We start from the raw sequence: 19,703 nt of genomic DNA, 5'->3' as shown, positions 1-19,703 counted from the left end.
TATAGGGACTGCAGCACCATGACTACTAAACAAAACCTTGAAAATTGGAGGCAAACTTTCAAAAAAAATGCAGATTAAACTGATGAGCTCCTCACTTGTTCTGTCCAATTAGGTGAATTACATATGCACTGGTTGGAGCAATAAATAACCCTTAAAAACAAAAAAAATCAAGTTGTTGCATACTCATAAAGTAAAAAAGAGGCCAAACTTGATTAATTCCTGGGGCTCAGTGGGTCCAGCCCTGACTTCCCAGCACCTCACACAAGAAAATGGAGTTTGGGGGTAACAGAACAGAAAGTGTGTCAGACAGCTGTGCAGCACAGCTGGACACACAGCAATAGGACCTAGAGCCACACCAAGAACATCAAATCAGCCCAAGTCTCTGCCACTCATTGCTGGGCTGTCAAAACCTTCACATTACAAGTGGTGCTATCAACCCTTCAGCTCCAGGTGGCTTCATCCCACACTGGTTGAATTTTGGGGAGGGATGGGAGGCTGCCAGGCTCCCATCAGCTTCATCCTAATGCTGAAGGTGCAGCGAGGTGAGGCAGCCCTTTAGCCATCACTTCTCTGCCTGGCTCCTTCCTGCCTCTTGGGGTCACTGCCTCTCAGAGTGAAGAAAACCTCACACCAGCTTGCTGATACTGAACTTCAAAGTCTTAGCATCAGCACAGGGTGTAATTTTGCTTTCCCTTCTCTGAAAACCATCAATAATGTTCCTGGGGAGGGAGTTCAGAGGAAAGGGAGGGGGAGGACAGAGTAAAAGATGCCAAGTCACATCCTTATTTTTTGGCTGAAGAGGAAACAGCTGTAAATAATACAGACATTTAGGAATCATCTCAAATACAACTCAATCAAGGAGGTTTTTCCTGGGACCTCCAATGAAGATTTCTTTACTCTCCCTGTAAGGATGAGCAGGACTCCTGCAGCCTCCTCCCACTGCACACAAACACAAGGTCAGTGGCACCCATCAGTCACTGCTCTGGAAACTCCTTGAACACCACTACTTCTTATTTGCAGCCACAGTTTTGATCGCCTTTAGAGTACTTTTCTGCTATAGAAGAACATGAATATAACCTAATACCCTACTAAATATCTTTCTCACTGTAACTCAGAAAGATGCCATTTGAAAAACATTTTCAGATGATGGGGATCTATGGGGAGGGAAAGGAAATAAAAAAGATAATTAAAAAAAAGTCCACTGCCATTGAAACCACATGACCTTACTGCTTGATATGGAAGCCACAGAGCCAGTTGTTAGTCATGATCATTCCTTTTACAGCTCAAGACATTTCCTTCATGGAATAAGTGAACTGACTTCTCAGAACTACCTCCGAGCACAGCCACACACAGCCATCTTCTCAGCATCACATACACAGCAACCCCAGTTTCCATTTCAGACATTCCAAAAGACTGAAAATCAAGCCAGAATGTTCAATTTCCCTGAGTTAGTGTCCAACACTTGCTAGAATTTCCAGGAAACTGATAATTATAAGAGCTGTGCCAAAGCTATTCTGTCAGATGCATTTTTCAGTCGCAGTTTGGAAAGAGCTGTGCCTTGAAGCAACAGAGGATAAACACCATTTCAACTTTATAGCCCAATAACACACCAAAAAGCGAATTAAAGACAAACTTTGTGAAGTTTGAGCAGAAACTGCTCAAACAGCTCTGCTCACCAGTCATTTTATATACTTAAAAAACATTAAGAGGCGATTTTGAGTGTAATAAATCATCTGGGTGGCTGCAAAGATGGTTGGATATGAAAGGAGTAAGCTCTAAATATTTTTCAGAATGTGCATGGAGTTCTGAATATCTGATGCAAATAAATAATTTCTAAATTTAAAGAAAGAAAGATGAATCAGAAAACGACTTCCAACTATATGACGGCAAATGACTGCCTGCAGTAAGGGAGGATTTCACATCCCACTAGATGGAGCTGCGAGCTAGAAATCCGCTCAAATCCTTCACTAATCCCAGCGGTGCAAAAAACCTTTTACAGAAATCGAGTGCATTTGTCTCTTTCCAAATGCACACACCACAAACCTGGCCCTGCAGCATTTTTGCCTCACAGCAGCACCCAGAGTAAAGCACAGGGATAAAAATGTGATGTGCAAGGGGAAGCCCGAAGGAAGCAGTGATAAACCAAGCAAATAAATAAATCACAAATAAATAAAAAATAATGGGTTTGTATATTAAGAAACCACAACAACAAACACTAGAAACAAAGAGAATCAACCAACTCTGTAAATGATGCAACCACTGGTTTTGAAATTAAAAGGCAGATGAAAAATAACTCCTGTTTTAAACACAATTTCCTGGCTTTGGGGGCTTTAGCTTGAGTTTTGCTGGGAAAGATAGGTGCAGTAGCAGAGAAGGTAGGTGATTTTTTAATTAATTGTTGCAGAGAACTCTGTGTCACCACACTAAGAGCTACCCAGGGCAGGGATGGTCTGCAAAATAAAACACCAGTTCAACAGGGAGCTGAAGCCTTGCTCAGCATCAGGCAGGTGAAGCTGCAGTGCAAATACACTACAAAGCAACTCTGCAAGACCCATTTAGCATCTTTTGCAGACCTGCAGCACTTGGCATCATATATCCTGGGAGAATTTCAGACACAGATGATTTAGCACAGCCAGGGAACAGGTAAATCAATAGCAAGGTGTTCAGCCACATCAAGTACCAATGCACTGTCTGACTGTAAATTTATAGTGACCCAGGTGAGTAAAGGCAGTGACTGGTTTCTGGGGAGACAGAAAATCCCCAAACTGGGGTAAATTGGCTAAAACAGAACTGAAATACAGACAGAGGGAGAAAAAGCACTGTCAGGGATCCAGGTTTAGAAGATTTCTTGCTGCAGTTCCATGGAATACAGCTCTTTCTTTAAAAATCATCAGCTGCCAGCTATGCTGTTGGAAAGCTTTCCTAAGAAGCAGTTTCCAAAAGAGCAGCATGTTTGGGAATGAGTCACCCAAACTTGTCTCTAGCCCTTGCATTTATTCGCTGAGATCCACATTTCAAGAGAGGGAAGAAAAACCTCCTTCTCCTCTGTCATTCACCCCATGAGGAGTTACACTGTGATTATATCTAGTAGATTCTTCTCCTTCACAGGAAGACAACCCCATTCAGTACCCAAGCTTCAAGAGCATCCATAAATATACATATAAAGAGTAGTTTCTATGTTAGAAGAGTGCCCCAAGCCAGCCAAAACCAACTCCTATCACACACACACACCAGAACCCAAAGCTGTGAATAAACCAACCTGTCTGGGAGAGCTCAAGGCCAGATCTGCAATGGTTAAAAACATCCTAATGTCTAAATTAGAATGGCACAGGACTTGTGGTCATGGGATAATCTTTATAGTGAGCAAGCAAGCAAATTTATGCATTGGTGAAGCTGCAATTAGAAAAAAAAAAAAAGGAAAAAAAAATCAAGAACATGTTCTAACATCTGGAAATCAGGCAAGCTGTGAGAGCAGATATGACACATTTGAGACAAGCATGCAAAGAAAGGCAGATGAACAGGAGTCCAAATACAAGCACATACTGAAGCATAAGAGTTTTAGTTTATGGTAACAAAAAGGAGACCACCAGCACATCCTTCCAGGCAGATGTGCTGTTCGCAGGAAAACAATCCACCAGGGGAAGTAAAAGTGACTCACAAGAAGTACTGTTGAATTCTTTTAATAACACTAGGAAAATATCATAGTATTAAAATCCTGCAATGGGACCCTCAAAAGGTTATTTGGGTTGGGATTTCTTTGTGTTTATAAACCGAAATTTCTTGGGTTTCCCCCCCCCCCCCCTCCAATTGTTTCTTTTAAACCTACTGCTTTACAATGGTATTTCCAGTTAAAACACAGCTAACCTATAAATACCTGAATACCACAGCACACCCTGTGTGCGTGGGGTTTGTTTAAATCTTAGCAGAAATAATGGTGAACTTATTTAACACAGGGCAGCAAACATCCATTTGTTAAGCAGGGGATGTAATAGCCAGTAAAGAATACATTGCATACATGATACAGAAGGAAAAAAAAAAAAAATTATCATCTGGAGTATGTGAAATTACACTGATTTTGCACCTTAAACCTATTAGAAGTTACTCTGTTGGCCAATACTAATCCACTGAACAAGCAGAATGTTGGTCAGAAGTCTAACGTGTCCTGTACCAGCACAGAGAGAATAAGAAGCAGTCCAATGCTGTTAAAAGAAAACATGAAATCCAGCTCATGTTTCTGGTTAGGGATCAATTTCTTCTGGAACAACTGTCAACATCACATCTTCGTTGCCCCTGCGTACAACCATGTTCAATGTGCTGTCCTTTTTAATAATGTCACTGACATCACTGGCTGAGCTTATTGACTGTCCATTGATGCTTATAATCACGTCATTGTCCTTCAGGCCACCACTGAAAAGGCAAAGCAAGCAATGCATTATTTTATTGTCTTTATAGCAGGTTTTCAAATAGAAAATAAATAAGAGAAACTCGCTGGGTTTCCCCTTGCTTTCCCACCCAACTGCAGAGGCACACGGTGGGTGTGCAGAAATCAGAATTGGTGAAGAGGGGAAGATCACAGTGCAAGGCAGAAGCCTCAGAAATCAGGTGGAAGTGCACGTTTGATGGGTCCCATATCTCACTGTCTTCAAAGGAACCCACGACTGCAAGCAGTGCAATAACTCTGCAACAGGACCCCTAGGTGCTGATTCAGTAGAAGAGCTTGAGGTGTGGTTTTTTTCATTCAAAAGAATTCCTTTTAAAATATTTTTTTCCAGTTTTTATTCAAGCATACACAGCAAAGCAATTTGAGTGGTCCTATGTGTTAATACCAAAGATTTGGGTCCTGAATCCATGCTGTTCTCCATAGGTCACTGCTCACTGGCACCCACCTCCCCTTCTTCTGACCTCAGCACCACATGCAAACCAAAAAACAAAACTTTCCCCACTCAGAGCAAGACAGGGCAGAAGTGGAGCTGGCACGGCAAAGCTCCCCTGCCCAGGGCCAGGCAGAGACTGCTGCTGGGACTGGGAGACAGGGTGGTGAGGGATACCATCCACCACCACAATGTCTTGCCCGGTCTTGCACAACCCTCTGGCTCCAAGTTATGGAAATATTAACCAAGGAACCAGATCAGACATGATTCAGCCCTTCAGCATAATCCTTCAGAAAACCACAGAGCAGTCATCAGTCTCTTCCGCTCGCAGAAGACGCCTTACATGATGTCTCCTGCAAGCAGGGTGCCCTGGCCAATGTTTGCAACAAAGCTGGTAGCCTGCTGAGTGTAGGGCTTAGAACATCATGGGAGAGACCATCCCAGGTTATCTTCATCCCTCAGCCAGCCTTCTCCTCCCAACTCACACCCAGGACAGCAGAACTGCTCTGATCCCCTGCCTATCGGGTCTACACAACAGGCATTGGAGAGGACACCAGAACATGGCAAAAAGAAAGAATTCAACCATCCTCTGTCTCCTCAAGAGATAACACATCCTGCTCCCAGCAGCTTTCTGCCTACCTGGTTTTGGTGGTACTTACACTTCTCTCATGCCACAAAGACTGAGAACCATTCAGGCTGGAATAGGCCTGCAAGGTCATCCAGTCTAACCTTTGATTTACTCTTCCCTTAAATGATCTCTAGTTTTACTGAAAATTACTGAAGTCTCTATTTTCTACCCTGGAGAGCTGAGTGGTTTTGTATTAACCAGACCCTGAAGGGAAAGTGTCTCCAGGAAGAGGCAGCCAGACCAGTGCTGGTGACCACAGCCAGATGCTCTACTTCAACCAGGCATCTCACCGAGCATGGTACCAACCAGAAGGTGAAGTTCTGAGCAAACACTGAATAAAGAAGAAAAAGACCAGCTGGCCAACCCCAAAAGCCCTTCCAAAGTACCCTGACTTCTGAAAAAGCTTTTGCACAGGAGAGTGTCTCCTGCCAGGGGAGGATTTCACCCCTGATGAGCAGCAGGGAAGCTGCTGGGTTTGCCCAGTGCTTGGGCTGGGATGGAGACATCTCCACAAGGTGGACACAAAGCTTTTCTCTCACCCTGCTGCAGGAGGGACTCTCAGGGCCATGGGGAGCACATGCAAGCAAATGTCTTTATCCAGTGCTGGCACGGGTACAACAGATGTCTTGGAAACCATCGCTGAGAAAAATGAAAATTGAATTTCCACACCCACTGAATCCTTGGCCTTTTGGCCAGGAACACTGAGAGGGCTTTGCTGCAATACCCTGATATGATTGCAATATTGCCCAGCAGGGACTGCCCTGAAACCACAAGCTGATTTCCAGCAGACAAGCTAATAGCTTTCAGATGGTGGCAATTCTGTTAATTTAGCATAATCAAGAATAGCCAGTTAAACAGGGAACATTCTCCACCATTACCCCCTTAAGTCAGTGGCAGTGGTTTTGAGAAAAAAAAAATTAAAAAGCTGTTGAACTTACACTTCAGCTGGTGTTTCTGGAATGACTTCAATAACGTAGGCCCCAGAGACAACATCAGGAAAGTCTTTATGGCGATCCTTCAGCTCTCTAGCTTTGCTGGAAAAAAGGAAGAAACAGCAACAAAAATATTTTGACAAGATGGGAAACAAAAAAAAAAAATTAAAAATCACACATTTTTACTTAGTTAACTCACTTTACATGCACTGGCTGAGGCACCATACATAAGCTGATGTGATGCTTCACAATTTGTTTTAACCCTTAATAGTGTTTCAAGAGTTATTCCACTTTTTTTTTTTTTTTTTTTAATGCCTATTTCTGGTTAAAGACAACCATTTCAGCAGATCCAATGGATCGGAGTGGATACATTTCAAAATGTTGCTTTAGAACTAGCAGCTACAAAAAGCCCTTTGAGATGCCAATGCTCTGCTGTACCTCTGATCCTACACATGGGAAAACTTCTGGTTATTCCTACAGGACGCAGCCTCACCTGCTCGTGAGTGTTTTCTGGTTTAAGGATGAATAAGCAAGTCCACACAAAAGCTTCATTTTAAATTAATTGAATTGTTTAATGAAAATCAGTTTAGATAAATGGAAATATGCATGGAGTTTTCCTGCAATTCATGACAACATACCCTCCTGTTTTTTCTCCTCGATCCACAAGACAGCACGGGGACAGATGGTAACAATAGCAGTGGAGCCCAGGGGCAGTTTAACAAGTACTAACTAGTCTCTCTTCTGAAGGGTTAAGGAGAAGCCAAGGAGTGGTTTAAAAACTAGCTCATACAGTTGTCTACAGGAGACTTCAACCGTGTAGCAGACGCAGAGGAAAAAGGTAGCAAAAATCAGCTGTGAGTTGTCACCAGCACTGGGAGAAGCAGACACTGCTGGTCCATTCTCCTGGTTGTTTCTGCAGATCATGAGCTTGATCCAAATGCACGCGGTGCCCACGCTCGGGAAAGGTGAGGAATCACCTCTGCTACTTACCTAGAAGTGAGGGACATCATTCGTATGCCAATGTATTTCTTTTTGGTTATAGCTCTTCCTACAAAAAGGAAGACAGGTTTTGAACAGCTGCTCTTACCAAAGGAGCCTCAAAGGCTGTTGGCTTTCTGGTTTATTCCTGTTTTCTTTTTACTGTTTTATTATTATTATTATTTATTTATTTACTTGTTTATTATCATGTCCTTTTCTTCCAAAGCAGGGAAATACCTTTAAAAAACTACAGTACCTTTAGCTTGTCTGTCATGGGACTCAGTCAGGAACTTTTTGATTTTATCTGATGGGATAGCAAACGAGATCCCTGCTGTAACTTTTAATGTATTAATTCCAATGACTTCACCATCCTGGAGAAACAAGAAGTTGTTATTAGTAAATATGAAATGTCTCAAAATGGATCATTTCTTCCAAAGACAAACACACACAACACGCCCTGTAACGGGTTTTCAGTTTTCTATGGGGATCCTTGAAGTCTCAACTTTTTTTGGGCCTGTTATAAACTACAATTTTGGAGAACTGATGTGGATATTCATCTCGTCACTTGCAGAAGAGAGATCAGAACTGGGCAGCTCTCCTGCTTGCAGAAGCCGAGCAGCAAATTCTACAGCCAATTTCAGTTTGTTTATTCCAGCAGGCACCTCATGAAGTGTGGTGCTGACCAGTCCTGAGCAAACATTGCATAATAATAAAAAGAAAAGCAACAGCTCACTGAAATCAAAAGCTTTTTCCAGTAATGTGACTCCAAGAGAGTTTCAGATAAAACATCTCTGCTGTCACCTGATGATTTGCACACTTCTGAAATCTCAGCAGCATTTTTTTTTCCCCTCAAAAATAAACTCTAATATCCTGACAAGTGTGTGGGAGTTTTTTCACCTCCCTAGGTGATTCAAAATAAAGGGGTACATATGTTTTTGACCCATTAAGCTGAGTTCCAGTATGTGAAAAATAATGCTGTCTGCATAGTATGCACTGATGGCAAACACCTCAGCTTTAAAATGTGCTTTTTAGTTTTTGCAAGGCATGGGAAAGAAAAAAAAAACAAATCAAACAAAAAACCCAACAACCAAGGGCATTACACATGTTAAAAACTATGCAAACCATAAGCAACTTAAATATTGAAATCCAAGCATATCTCATAACTCATGATTTGCCAACAGAAACATACAAACTATTAGTAAGAACCATGTGAACTTTGTATAGTCAGCCAGATACTGAAAGCTCTAAATCACATTCTGGTGTGGGGATTCTGTTTGTTCATTGGTTTGGGTGGGACTTTTGGTTTTAAGCTTAAAACTATAAAGTAATAAAGCTTGACACTGAGCAAACTTAAAGAAGCTCTTACCAGATTTACTAGGGGTCCTCCAGAGTTTCCATACTGAAAGTAAACATATGGCAAGAACATGTTTTAATATCTACCTCTTCATTCACAGCAAGCAGAACATGAAAGAAATTTTTCCAATATTTCTCTAGTAATTTGTTTCACTGTCTATTATTAAGTATGTGCAGTAGAACAGTCTTAGCATCCAAACCCATTGAGTGCCCTTAACATCACCCCTCTTAGCTGAGCATTGCAAAGGCTCAGACCTTCTTCTCTTGCCAGAGCAAGTTAAGAAAGCCAAGATTTCTTTGTTTTAGCAGTAACTAGTAACTTGGAATACTTCAGAGCAGCTCTGGGAGCCACTGGTGAAGCTTTCTTTACAAGGTCAACAGTAGAAGGTACAAAACCTATTGTTTTGCCTCAATGCAGAAACAAACTCGAATCCTTAAACAAATTTGGCTTCTTTTTAGAAAACATGATGGGATTTTGAAGAGATACCTATTCACCAGAGAATATTGCCTCCTCCCTTGTAATTCTGGACTGAAGGCAGATATTGTCCTCAGTGTGGCTCCTTGGGGGAGTTTTTAAATAACAACCAAGTGCTGCTGCACCGCAGCTGTCCCTATTTACAGGGATAAAAGGAAAGCTCTGCTCTCCCTTACGAAGAATTCCATCACTGGTGACATTTTCAAAGCAAGTATTCAAGAAATCCCAGTGCTGAAGGGGAAGGAGGTTCAGTGGGGGACCTACGTTGATGATGGCATCTGTCTGGATGTAGTCCATGTCGGAGTTGCGGAGCCCCAGCTCCTTCCCTCCCCGCTGCGTGGTGCTGACGATCCCTGTGGTCACTGTGTTTTGGAGGGAAAAGGGGCTTCCAATGGCAACCACAAACTCCCCTGGCCTCAAGTCTGCAGACTGACCAAGCAGAAGAACTGGCAATTTACCCTACAGATAGAAATAAATTAAAAAAAAAAAAAAAAAGAAAAAAAAAAAAAAAAAAAAAGGGGGGGGAAGAAGAACAAAGAAAAATTCAGAGGTTGTTCAGATACCACTACACTTGTAGAACAAATTCCACAGAAACATGGATATATTAATAGCACAGAGGGAAAAAAGAGAGGCTTTTAACCCTTGGGGATTTTTCTTGCTCTGTTTTCTTTGATTATTTCACATGGGTTCTGCACAGGAACATCTCAATGAACTCCTGCTCTAAACAGTGGGCTCTTTTTCCACAACAGGTATCCATTAAATCAGAAACATTGAAAGACCAAAGGAATATTTATGCTCTGCTGTACAAAGCAACCATCTGATGATACTCAGAGTAAGTTGTTTCCAACAGCTTCTTGAAATAATTAGCCAACAGCCAAAGTTTAAGTAAAAACAATAGATTGTTTAAGAGTGAACACTGAAGACTCATGAAAGCAAAAGCAGAAGTGTATCAAGGGTAGACAGTGAGAGTTAAAAGCATTCTATATCCTCAAAAAGCACCAGCTAATGTTTCATCTTATTTTTTTCTTCAGTGGAGAATCTCTTCTAAGTAATTATATTGCCTCCTACATACACTGATGGCTTCTTCTGAAGATGTTGGGATTTAAAGCCATCATTTTTCTGTTATGACAGGAGGGGATAGCATTACATTTTCCTTTCAAGATCTTATCTCTAAACATATTAACCATCATGTTATTGAAGACATTCCCAGCAAGACACATAACACTCTTAAATCCAGCATCAAGAGAGAGCACTGCAATTTACAGCAATTAAACCCAAAACAAAACAAAGGGAGGGAAGGTTGGATCCACACACAATGGATCCAGGGAAGCAAGGATGATTTCTCCAAGACATGATCTATCTGCAGAGGAACGGAACTGGCTGGATAAACAATGATTCAAACCAGACCAAACCCCCTGCACAGCAGCCAGAAAACACAGAGGAAGTTTCTTAGGCCTCCATATTTCAAATAAATACTTTTGCCTTTCCTTATCACCTGCCTGTAAAATGCCCATTGAGCTCCATTTCTCCTTCACTTTTTCAAGAATTGGTCTTTACCCTTTTCATGGTAAATAAAAATCACACACCACAGTGATGTGGCTTTTGTTACTCCTTTTACCTTTAATCTGTTGTCCAAATCATCCTGACCCTCCCTGGGTATCTAACTACATATTGAACCATGTCACTAGAGTATTTCTACTACTATCAATGCACCTGGACAGGTATTAGTTTTGACTTAAGGATTTGGAGGCTACAGACCCCAAAATGGAAACAGAAGTCTGAAGGGATGCATCTTTTGTTTGGCACACCCAACTTTAACCTACCTTCCCTTCAAGTTTGAATTCTTGAATTCACCTCTGAACTTTGTTTTATTCAAAAAAACAAACAGCTCCAAAAGGAAAAAGGCATTAATATAAACCTTAAAAATAAGCCAGTGATTCTAGAGGCAGCAGAAGCTCCATTTAGATATTAATTAAAACCAGTTTCCAAGGAGTGGGTAATGCAGTCACTTTATGGGATACTTTCAAGGTACTCTTGAACTGTGTACCTAAAATGGAGGTACAGATTGGCTTAGTACCTCCTTCTTGTAATTTATCCCTTCTGGAAAAGCTGTAGAGGTGCATTTTTCATCTTATAGCTGACCCCAAGCATACAGATTTATGTGCCTAGACGTGATGGGACCATAAAGCTATATATTGTGTGCTCACCTGCAGCACAGAAACAAGGCAAGGGTTGTTATGCCCTATGTGCATGTACAGATTCCCAAGTTAATAATAATTCTGTTTCTGGAGTTAACAGAAGCTGAATCATTAATAAATTTGGGGGGGGGGGGAAGGGAAAATATTATGTGCTTAAATTGGAAATCAAGGGCTAGCTCTTTAGGGGTCTTTTGTAACCAGCAGTTTGAAAGCCTGTACTGGTCCCCTGCACCTCTGGGGATAAAAACCCAACTAATATAAACTAACCTCAATGCCTTTCACTTTCTTTTTTTGCACCTACAGTTTTATTTCAAATGTCCTGGGAGACACACAATGTCTGCAAAGCGGAAAGTAAAAAAAAAAAATGAAAGACCTCAGTCATCACCATACAAAATACAGAAGTTATGGTTTTAATATGGAACAAGCCTGGTCCTGTGTATCCTTTGTAACAATTCCACCAGCAAAATTTCACTCAGATGAACAGACTGTTTCAATAAAACCCGCTGCCAAATCCCAGACAGGATAAGATGCTCTATGGAAACTCATCCTTTAGTCTCCATACAGCAAGAAAATAATTAACCAACTCCTTGTTGAACAGAACCAGTTGGAAGAGCAACAGAATAGGCAACACAGCGAGGAGAAAAACTTTCCCTTTCTAGGGGAAAGTTTTCAGAACCAGCAATGCCCTAGCATTAAATAATAATTTCCACACTCTTTGCCAGTGCCACAGTCACAGATAAACCCAACCAAGGCTGTGGTTTGACTCTGGGAAGGGTTCAACAGTGACACAGTTTCCTTTGCAAGCAGCAAGGTCCCAAGGCAAGGCTGCTGAGCAGTTCATCATCTCAGCCCACAGCCCTAAGAGGTCCAAGGGACCTTTCCAGGGCAGCAGGGAAGAGGCAGCTCTGCTGGGAAGCACGTGGGCTACACAACACAAACAGCCCCATGTGGGTATTGCTTGGACAGAGGGAGCACCCTGGCCCTTCCATCTCTCACCAGATGCTACTGAGCTCACATCACACGTGTTTTCAACATGTTGGTCATGCAGAGCATTTTTTGGTGCTGCTCCTCCTTATTAAGAAAAAAACAAAAACAAAACAACAAAAAAGACACACACACAAAAAAGAAATAAACAAAAAATAAGAACAAAAAAAAGAAACAAAAAATAAGAACAAAAAAAAAAAAACAAACATAAAAAGTGGCTTCGTGTCCCAGTGCACTGAAAACAGATGCTTTATAGAGAAAGGGAATATTTATCAGTGAATGACATGTAGACAAGCAAAAGGAAAAAAAGAAACCTTCCTTTTTTGCATTAACAGCAAAAAAAGAAGCCTGGTGGTGTACAAAGTTAAAAATTTATACCACGTTCCTGAGTTACAAAAACAGTCACTGAGCCAAAAAGTCAGATTTGGCAGCAGGCAGAAAATACATGAACAATCTCTGACTAATACAATTACTTTTGATTGTGCTGAGTTTTCAAGCCTGTGCCTATACAAGCTCGGCTTTGGTTCAGTGTCAAACACTGCCTGGATTGGCTGGGGGTCATCCCTGGGATTCAGCACTCCTTCTGGAAAGCATCTGCCTAACCTTCCCTTTGCTAAGGACAAAATCCAGTTGCAAAATAAAATAAAAAAAAAAAACAAAAAACACCATCCCCTGGCTCTGCAGATATTATGAAATGGAGCTCTGGAATATGAGTCTCTCCATTCCTTAGGATTCCACAGCGTGTAAAGGCTCTGATTGGTGCATCTACAAGTAAATGCCATAACGAGTTGGTTGTGATGAATATATTCATGGCAGTGGCTTTAATTTTGGGGGTTTCTCTCCTTAAAAAAATAAGGAAAAAAAAAAAAAAAGCTTGAAAATATCCTTGCCACCTTCAGAACTAAACTTCCCGTTATCGGAGAAGCCCAAGTGTTTATTGAAATTGTAGAGGAGGTTTAGAAGTGCAGTATAAGGCTCATCAAAATCCCCACCAAATATCAGGTGATAGAGTGGGAAGGATGTCTTTCTGAAGTTTGCAAGAGGAGCTCTGGAAAAGCAGGGCAAGCACTTTCAGCAGCATTGCAGCCAGAATTGTATCAGAACACCCTGTCTGTGCCTTCACACCCTCCCATGGGCCAGCTCCTGCCCAGGATAGAATCACAGGATCATAGAATATTTTGGGCTGGAAGTGACCTCTATAGGTCATCTAGTCCTCCCCCCCTGCAGTAAGCAGGGACACCCTCAACTAGATCAGGTTGCTCAGAGCCTCACCTTAAATATCTCCAGGGATGAGACCTCAACCACTTCCCTGGGCAGCCTGTTCCATTTTAACACTACCCTCATGGTACAGAACTTTTTCCTAACATCCAGTCTCAATCTACTCTTAAAACCATTGTCCCTCGTCCTACCACTACAGACCCTTGCCATCCATCTCCACCCTTCCTGTAGGACCCTTCAGATGTTACCCCCTGCCTAGGACACTTCTTGAAGACCAAGTCCAAGTGCTGATGGCCTGAAGTTACCGAGGCTCTAGGGCCCTTAATAAATAGGCACCCTTCAATTTTTATATAACATCTGCTGGGCACCAGGATGACATAACTGCTGTTACAACTCGTGATTCTCTTCAGTTAACTATAGATTTGCCCCAACAGTTAATTAAAATCCCAGACAAATGAGTGTGCCTTGCAGCACAATGAACAGGGAGCCAAAAACACCCTGCACCTAACCCCAGCTTTCCCAGTGACTCACTCCATGACCTTGGGCAACACGAAATATCTTTTCTTTCCCTCCATTTTTTTTTTTTTTTTTTCATTTGGTGAAGCCTCGGGGCTCTGCTGGGATCTGTGTTTACTCAATAAAACAAATCTGCAAGCAGGCATTCTGCAGCTACACAGAAATAGGACTAAACATGCAAAGCCATAAGTGGCACATGACTCACTGTTTACACCCAGCCGGAGAAGGAGCCATTAATTAGTGTTAATATTTTAAGCCTTTCTCATCCCCTAGGGCTTCAGACATTTTTATAAACGGATTTGACTCAAACCCTGGATCAACATAACTCCCACGAAATGGAGAGCTGCACAGCACCACAAGGAACAGCTGCAGACAATGGTTAAGAGGAGGTTGTGCTGGGGATGGGAGGCAGCAGCTCAGCACGTGAGGCCAGGACAAGTCCAGAAGAAACTCATCACCAACCAGGAGACAGATGTTCACCCCAGGTACATTGGCAACCCTGCTTGTGGCAGGTAAAATTATTGCAGCCTGGACTAATCAGGTCTGAAACTAAAAGAGGAGGCAGCACATCACCACCACCAGGCAGTGATGGAGAGGAGTAAAAACCAAGAGACTAGAACCAGTAGGTGTTTCAGAACTTCTAAATCCATGAAATAAATTAATCTGTTTCTATGCTGGCACAGAAAGCAAGAAAATCCCTTCTCTGCTCTGTCAGCCCTTTCATTTGTGGAAGGAAGCTCATGAATTTGCAGGAAGCAGATCAATAAACTGAGGAGACTGCTGTTCTCAGTTCAACTTGTGTTAAATAGTGGCAGATTTCCCTCACACCATTTTAGGTGGAAAGGAAACAGATGCTTGTATGGCACAGTAATTCAGCTGTAAGTAAAACATGTAACTTCCTGGGGAATTGCATTTCTATTCTCATTAATGAAACTACTTAGCTTTCAGAATATGTTATGGCAAAATAAAAACACAGGCCATGAGCATATAAAAATGTAGAGTACCATCTACAATCTAGAAACCACTTGACAAAATGCCAAAGCAAATGAACAACCCTAGCTGAAGGCATTACAAGCCTGCAAAAGTATTTCTTCTATAGTTAGAAAAACAAAACTGAGTCTCTTTATCTAAATACAGAGCATGGGAAGCTTACAGAAAAAAAAAAAATTAAAAAAAGGACAAAGTGCTGTTTTGCTAATTCCACCAGGATTTCAATTACCTGGCAAGATATTGCTCTTCTCCCTTAAAAGAAATTAAAATACCTTCTGGCAGACCCCCCCTGGAGGTGTGTGAGCATTTCACTGTGTAAGGAGCTGGATAGGCACACGGTCCCCACAGCAAGGGTTATGAAGAGATGAAGATGGCAAGAAGCTGGTGAGTAAACAGGAGTTAACGTGCAAGCTTTTTACAAGCTGCTTCATTTCTAGGAGTCCTGAAGACTTCTGGAACCAATATGTGGGCTTCCTCAGGCTCTGGAGAGGAAGCAACATAATATCCAGCAACAGATCTCAAAGTGAAATAGCATTTTAGAAAAGCCACTTACATCTGGTATTCCAGTAGTTTGGTTTTTCAGACTGCAGGCTATTAAAACATGGATAGACAAACAGAAAGGTTTGCTTTCCTGCTTCCTCCTGTTTGTACACACAGGGGAAAAAAACCAAAAAGGCAAATCCCCTCTGACCACAAAGATCCAGACACTGCCTTGCCTCACGAAACCACTGAAGGAATGAGGGCAGTAGGTTCTGTTGATTTAAAAGTGTCAGACTAAGTGGTTATTAGTAAGATGGAGGAAAAACCTTCAGTAAAGAAGGCTGAAACACCACCACAAATTAGAGATCAGTCCAACACCCACCACTGCCATGGAGATGCCAAATCCTGCCTGGGATACAGAAACCAATACATGGTCACACTGAAGAAGAAAAATCTTCAGACCTTGGAGTGTTTTCCACGGCTCAGGTGCTAACTGAGAAGCAGTGGCTGGTTTTAAGAGTGCAGAAAGAAGATACAGCCCAGTGTAAAGCCATTCTCTGTGCTCCCCTCCTTCTGTACTCACTGCCAAACCATAGGCACCTGCCACATTTTGGTGGGCAGAGTCTGATTTCCAAGAGTGGAACTGGTTTCCAGACAAAAGCCACCTCCCATCTTCCACTACTTTTGGCTTACAGACCTTATAGTGACTTTTCCAATACCTAAAGAGGGCCTACAAGAAAGCTGGGGTAGGGCTTTTTACATAGGTGTGCAGTGAGAGGACAAGGGGATATGGTTTCAAACTTGAAGAGGGGAGATTTAGATTGGACATTAGGAAAAAATTCTTTCCTGTGAGGGTTTTGAGATGCTGGAACAGGTTGCCCAGGAACCTGTGGCTGCCCCCTGCCTGGCAGTGTTCAAGGCCAGGTTGGATGAGGCCCTGAGAACCTGGGCTTGTAGAAGGTGTCCTTGCACATGCAGGAGGTTAGAATTAAATGACCTCTAAGGTCCTTTCCAACCATATCCATTCTATGGTTCTATAATTCCAGTTTCAATTTGGGTGAGGGCACAGGCCTCTTTTAGAACTTTGCCTGCAAGTAACCTTGACATTGTCCACTAAGTCACCCTAAAATTTCCTTTCCTGCTCCTGGTGTTTACAGCTTTCAGCAGTTGTATCACACATTTCTCATTTACCAAGGTAGTTGTTTGTCTAGAGATGAATTTCATAATCCAGCTCAGCCAGCCCAAAAGCACCTGCCAGCTTTGGAGTGTTGTGCAACATTTTTGATGGCTTTCAGGCTACTGCAGTGTCACGCGTGCCACACAGGATGGAGTTCAGCAGCCTCTGCCTACGCTGCCAAAGTCCAAATTTTCCTGGGCAAGGATTAAAAATTTTGCATGTTCAGACCCAAACTGTTTACCACTGGGCTGTTTCTTTCTAGTATCACTGTCTCCTCAAAGCTGTTTGGATGAGGAAGGGTGGTGGCACTCACAAGGGACCCCAATCTTACTTCCTACATCCAACATTTCAGCAAACCACTGTCTCTCACTACAGACACAAGAAATACAGTTTTTTCTCTTCAATAGACTGTAAAAGTATTTTAGGATTAGAACAACTTTACCAAGGTTTCTGTTCCTCAGTGGCTGCAATATGTTATTTCTTGGAGAAGGATTTAATCAGGGGAACCATTCATCCTTACTGGTGCCCAGATTTTATCACCCTCTTTCATTTCCTATTGCACTCAGAAAGCCAAATTACTTCTAGTAATGTCTCTTAGGCCAGGAGTTCACACCTTAAAGAAAAACAGAGTGCAGGCTGCAGGAAAAATCTTCACAGTTTTAGCATTACCAGTTGACAGCTTAAACTCATATTTCAAGCCCAGCTCTGTTTCTAACCACAAAGGAATCCTTCACCCTCCAGATGCTGCTTTATTATGCCACAGAAAACCAGAAGGAAAAAAACCCCAAAACAATTCTGCATCTTAGATTTGATGATTCAAATAATTATTCACAATGAAGACCTCCAATTGTTAGCCTCAGAAAAATTCCTAGGGGTGGTTTTCATGCCATGTCCAGCTTTTTAAAGGGTTATTTGTACCACCACATTGACTTCTTTAGTCATCAAATACTTTTCATACTTTTCCACTTCAACAAATTATTACTCCTGTGATTTTACAAAGCCTTTTATCAATCTGAATGATTGCAAGGCATTTCAGAACAAAAAGGAAAGCTCAAACACTGAATCTGAATGGATATGTGAACACAGCCCAGGAAAGTTCAGTCGGAAAATCACCTTCTCAGCTGACTTCAACTTTTTTTAATGAACACTTAAAATTTTGTGTTTCTAATTCTCTAAGTGCAAAGCATCATCTGTCCTGAAAACAAAGAATGCCTCAGGCCTCACCTTGGATTGAGATTTCCCAAGAGCTTGCTGGAAAACTGGTCTCTCATCCCAGCAATAAACCCAAACAATTTAAAAACTTTTCCTCAAGTCTTCTCAAAATTATCTTGAGATTCAACAGGGGCCAGGGGAGATCAACACAAAAAGCTTGTACAACTGACAGGACACTTACTGAGAGGATGTCCAGCACAGATTGATATCTGTATTCAATTTAATTTGGAGCAGAATATAAAATTTGATCTCCTGCTGCCCAGAGGGATGTGTTTAGATGACATTACCTGAGGAAGACAGAGGGGGCCTGCCCAGCTCTTTCTGCCTCCAGGCAAGGAGACATTTCCCAAAGTTTCATTAAAACCAACCATTTTCCTCAGAGAGAACTGAATATTAATGAATCAATCCCTCCCTTCTCCACCACCGAAAAGAAAATTGTAGCTGATCTGGCTCTAGATAGCTCTAAGACAGAAATATATATATATAAATTAAATAGGATGCAGAGCTCATCATCTGCAGCATGTGCTATGCTGGCCAGCTTCAGAAGTCAATACAGCAAGACAAAGACAGATCCTTGAATTAATAAGTTGCATACAGATAATTACAATTCTTTGAATAATTTCTCTTAACACAGTATAAAAGCTGCTGCATTCTGGATCAAAAATCATCTATTCTTTCCAAACACTTACAAACAACCAGTTGATCTGCCACTTGCAAAACAGGGTCACAACTACATTAAAAAATAAACTGATAGAAGATACCCTGCACCAACCCCAGACAGTGATGATTATTATTTCATTATGCAGCAGTAATTTTTAAAAATTAGGAGTATCTGCCATCTCACAAGTCATAACTAGAATTGCCAATTCCAGTCACGTGGAGCAGTGGTTTCTGCTGAAGGCAACTCCCATGGCTGCATTCTCTTTTTTTCCAAACTGCTTCCAGTTTTCCAGGTTCTCCCTTCCCATAAACAGCTTAGTGGGGAAATTTTGGAGCCATCTCTTTAGGGTCTCAAATAACATAAAATTCCTTCTCTGCTCCCTTCTCAAAACAATCTGTCACATCAGGTCAATGTCTCCTCTTTATCTCACCAGCTCCTCTCTAGGAAGCTCTCCTATTGCTGGAAGTCCTCTCCTCCTCACTACCATTTTCTGGTCTATTTTCCCCATTTTGTGCTTCCAATTATAAATCACTTTTCCAGCTGCCCTCCACTCCTCAGCCTAATGCTGCCAGATCCTGGGGATCTTTCCTTGTCCTCTGTTACTGCAGATCTGCTTTTGCTTTCTTCATTCTAAATGTAGGAAAATAAGCAATTGGTAAACCTGCAGATAGGTTACTTCAGGAAAACAGAGGAGGGGAAAAAAAAAAACATGGCAAAAATTTTATTGTTAAGGTTTTATGCCATGCTGATATTAAGGTTTTAAATAATTAAAAAAAAAATCTTTTAAATTACAAAGGTGGAAAGAGCAGCAGGAGGACTTCATATCTTGGGTCATCCAAGGGTTTTGCACTAGACATCTGATTTAGTCATGAACTCTGGCACAAACACTTTTGACCTCGCTGGGGAATAGGTCTGAACTAAAACAACACTGCAAGATCTACACATTTTTGAGCCATGTGTTTCAAATGAAATGTTCTCGCCTGTTGAATTAGGAGGTCACCAACTAACAGCCCCAAACAAGGGAAACCAA

At 41.7% G+C, this 19,703-nt stretch overlaps 1 protein-coding gene across 1 annotated transcript in view; it reads right to left on the bottom strand.

Annotated features, from left to right (window-relative positions):
* Positions 1 to 3,664: 3,664 nt before the first annotated feature.
* Positions 3,665 to 19,703, bottom strand: part of HTRA1 (HtrA serine peptidase 1) — a 33,703-nt gene continuing 17,664 nt past the window's right edge. The window contains exons 4-9 of the mRNA XM_008492109.2: positions 9,502 to 9,696; positions 8,776 to 8,808; positions 7,666 to 7,780; positions 7,422 to 7,479; positions 6,438 to 6,533; positions 3,665 to 4,407 (exon numbers count right to left, since the gene is read on the bottom strand). Of these exons, the coding sequence (XP_008490331.2) occupies positions 4,239 to 4,407; positions 6,438 to 6,533; positions 7,422 to 7,479; positions 7,666 to 7,780; positions 8,776 to 8,808; positions 9,502 to 9,696 (666 nt within the window). The 3' untranslated portion in view covers positions 3,665 to 4,238. The remainder of the gene's footprint in view (positions 4,408 to 6,437; positions 6,534 to 7,421; positions 7,480 to 7,665; positions 7,781 to 8,775; positions 8,809 to 9,501; positions 9,697 to 19,703) is intronic.

The sequence above is a fragment of the Calypte anna genome, chromosome 6, assembly GCF_003957555.1.
Source record: "Calypte anna isolate BGI_N300 chromosome 6, bCalAnn1_v1.p, whole genome shotgun sequence".
Lineage (NCBI taxonomy): Eukaryota > Metazoa > Chordata > Aves > Apodiformes > Trochilidae > Calypte > Calypte anna.
The sequence above is the reverse complement of the archived record's forward strand: the minus strand, read 5'-3'. Positions and strand labels throughout refer to the sequence as shown.